This window comes from Myotis lucifugus, unplaced genomic scaffold, assembly GCF_000147115.1.
Source record: "Myotis lucifugus unplaced genomic scaffold, Myoluc2.0 scaffold_11261, whole genome shotgun sequence".
Taxonomy (NCBI): domain Eukaryota; kingdom Metazoa; phylum Chordata; class Mammalia; order Chiroptera; family Vespertilionidae; genus Myotis; species Myotis lucifugus.
Genome location: NW_005882309.1, coordinates 1 through 3,334, shown reverse-complemented (window position 1 = coordinate 3,334; position 3,334 = coordinate 1). Strand labels below are relative to the sequence as shown.

Sequence of the window (3,334 nt, the reverse complement as noted above, 5' to 3'; positions counted from 1 at the left end):
TTGTAATCAAGGAGCTTTAAGCACCTTCCTGCACATTCCTGCCTCAGGGCCTTGCACGTGCTGTTCCCTCTAGCTGGATGGAGTGCTGTCCTCAGCTATTCATCCACTTGGCTCAATCTCTCTATGCAGGTTACTGTTCAAGGTTTACCTCCTCAGAGAAGCTGACCCTTCCTACCCTGTCTAAAGCAGCCCTCCTTCCATCACTCACTATCCTCTTAATGCCTTTTAAAAAATATATATATTTTATTGATTTTTTTACAGAGAGGAAGGGAGAGGGATAGAGAGTTAGAAACATTGATGAGAGAGAACCATCGATCAGCTGCCTCCTGCACATCTCCTACTGGGGATGTGCCCGCAACCCAGGTACACGCCCTTGACTGGAATCGAACCTGGGACCTTTCAGTCTGCAGGCTGACGCTCTATCCACTGAGCCAAACCAGTTAGGGCTTAATGCCTTTTTTTGTTTTTTTTTTTTAAGTTTTTATAACCTCCTATATATGATCCATGTTGGATTGTTTGTGGTCTGTCTCCCATAATTAGAACGTCAGCTTCATAAGAGAAGGGAAACTGCCTTTCTGCACAGTATTCCCCGCATCTACAACAGTGCCTGCCTCAGAAAGGTACTCAATAAACATTTGTTGAATGAATGAATGAAGGGGCTGCATAGGTTTTGAAAAAATAAGTTTACCGTGTCTGCTCCAGTTCAACGGGGCCATTTCACAGATGGAAACACTGAGTTTTCATTCACACTGAGAATAAGAGTCCCAAGTGACTGTGTCTCTCTCCTGCTCGACACTTTTATGACTTCTAAATGCCCTCAAGATAAAGTCCACCCCCTAGCCGGTTTGGCTCAGTGGATAGAGCATCGGCCTGCGGACTGAAGGGTCCGAGGTTTGATTCCGGCCAAGGGCACACGCCTGGGTTTCGGGCTCGATCCCCAGTGCAGGAGGCAGCCAATCAATGATTCTCTTTTATCATTGATGTTTCTATCTCTTCCTCTTCCTTCCTCTCTGAAATCAATAAAGAAATATATTAAAAAAAAGAAAAAAGAAAAAAAGATAAAACCCAAAGCCTGGCCTTCACTTGTAAGCCATGTGTGACCCAATTCTGGCATCCTCATTAACTTTCCGTCACACTAATTGTTGTTATTGCCAGGCAATCTAGCCCAATTGCTAAGTGCATGGACTGTGAGCTGGACACACGTGTATTCCAGATTTACCTCTACTACTTACTTGCTGTGTGACCTTGGGTAGGTGAAGGAATCTCTTTGAATCACAGATCCTGAACTGCTTTGTTTGATCATGTCCCTCCCTTCCTCAAAACCCTTCCGTGGCTTCCCAAAGCACTTCAGGATAATATTCGAACTCCTCAATCCAGCCTAAAGGCCCTGCAGGGTCTGGTCTTTGCTGACCTCTCAAACCTCATCTCAAAACATTTCCTTTCTTCAATCTTTCCACTCTCCTGCTCCCCTCTCCAACTGGGAGACTTCAATTTTCTAAACTGGTCAAGCTTTCTTGCTTCCAAGCCACTGTACATGCTGTTCCTTCTACCAGGAACACTTTCCTAGCGCTTCATCCTCACTTTATGTCTCAGCTCTGATTTCTCCTCCTCCAGGAAGCCCTCCTTGACTTCCCAGGGTAGGTCAGCTGGGAGTCATCACTGTCTATGAGTCTGTCTTCCCCACTGGACTATGAGCCCCAGGAGGGCAGGGCTGAGGATTCCTCAGTCACAGATAGAAACGCTGAGGTTTGGTTCACACTAAGAACAAAGGTCCAGATTATTGTGTTTCTTTCTTGCTTAAGACTCCCAAATGCTGGCCCTGGCCAGATAGCTCAATTGGTTAGAGCACCATCTTGATACACCAAGGTTGTCGGTTCAAACCCTGGTCAGGGCACATACAAGAATTAATGAATGAATTCATAAATAAGTGGAACAACAAATCAATCTCTCTCTCTCTCTCAAAATCAATAAATAAAATTTAAAAAAAGACTCCCAAATGCCCTCAAGATGAAGTCCAAAGTCTGACCTTCAGTGTGTCCCCAACACCACCCACCATAGGACAGTGCCTGAGGAATAGCTATATAAGAAATAATAACCTAGACTCAAGGCTAAGTGGAAAATCGTGTACTCAGCTCTCTACATCTCCTCGATTCGGCATGACCTTGGGGGTTACCAAACCTCGGTGAGACTTTGACTTATAAAATAGTGAAGCAGTCCGTACCTCACAGCATTGGCAGTTATATCAGAAGCTAATAATGAATGTTCAAGAGGCCATGTTGTAAGCAATTTATGCATATTAATTCACTTAATCTTTAGCAACCTTTGGGTAGCAACTACTTTTTATCCCCATTTTACAGATGCAGAAACTGATCTGCAGTAACTTACCCGAAATGACAGAGCTGAGTGGCAAAGTTGTGATTGGAGCCCAGTCTGCCTCCAGAGTCACTGCCCTACAAGACGTTTAATTGAAATGATGCCTGGCCCTAGCTGGTTGGCTCAGTGGATAGAGCATTGGCCCGCGGACCAAAGGGTCCCTGGTTGGATTCGGTCAAGGGCAGGAGCTGTGGGCTCGATCCCCAGGAGGCAGCCAATCAATGATTCTCTCTCATCACTGATGTTTCTAACTCTCTCCCTCTCCCTTCCTCTCTGAAATCAATAAAAATATATTTTTAAAAAGATTCGATCACAAAATTAAAAAAAAAGAAGAAAAGAAATGATGCCTGAGCTGATGACTCTGGGTGTGGACTTTGGGGCCAGGCCTCCTAGGTCTGGGTTCTGGTTCCGGACTCTGACAGTCACTAGCGGTGGAACCCGAGGCAAATCATTTCACTTTTCTGAGCCTCAGTTTCCCCAGGTTTAAAATTGGGATAATGACAGCATCCCCCTAGCAGGGTTGTAGTGAGAAGCTGATGAGCCACCTAGAGGGCTTGGACCAGTGCCAGGCACACAGCAGACTCTTGCTACCGTGATGCTTAAGGAACTCACCTGCCCCTCGGTCTTCCCTGCGGTCCTCGGACAACACATAGCGTTGGGTGTAGGCACTTGGGGCCAGTGGCTGTGAGGGGGGCGCCGCTGGGGGCTGCTCCGCCCCTGCACCAGCGCCTGGCCCCACCACACCCGGCCCGAGGATGGCAAAAATGGTCTCCTCCTCGGCAGAGAAGGCGTCCTCGGCGGTGGCCCCAGCGCCCTGCGTGGAGTGCGGCACGCGGGCCAGCTTCTCCTTGGTGCGGCGCTTGAAGTCGTTCCAGCGCTTCTGCACCTCCTGGCCGGTGCGCTTCCAGCTGGTGATGCCGTTGATCTTGGCCGCGTTACCGTCCCACACGCGCCGCCGCTC

At 47.9% G+C, this 3,334-nt stretch overlaps 1 protein-coding gene across 1 annotated transcript; it reads right to left on the bottom strand.

The window, feature by feature from the left end:
• Positions 1–2,715: 2,715 nt before the first annotated feature.
• LOC102442151 (myb-related transcription factor, partner of profilin-like) lies at positions 2,716–3,331 on the bottom strand (the record flags this gene model as incomplete). The annotated part of the gene is made up of 1 exon (XM_023749489.1): positions 2,716–3,331. A coding segment is annotated over one exon (447 nt), but the record flags the coding sequence as incomplete, so codon positions are not given.
• Between the last annotated feature and the right edge of the window lie 3 nt (positions 3,332–3,334).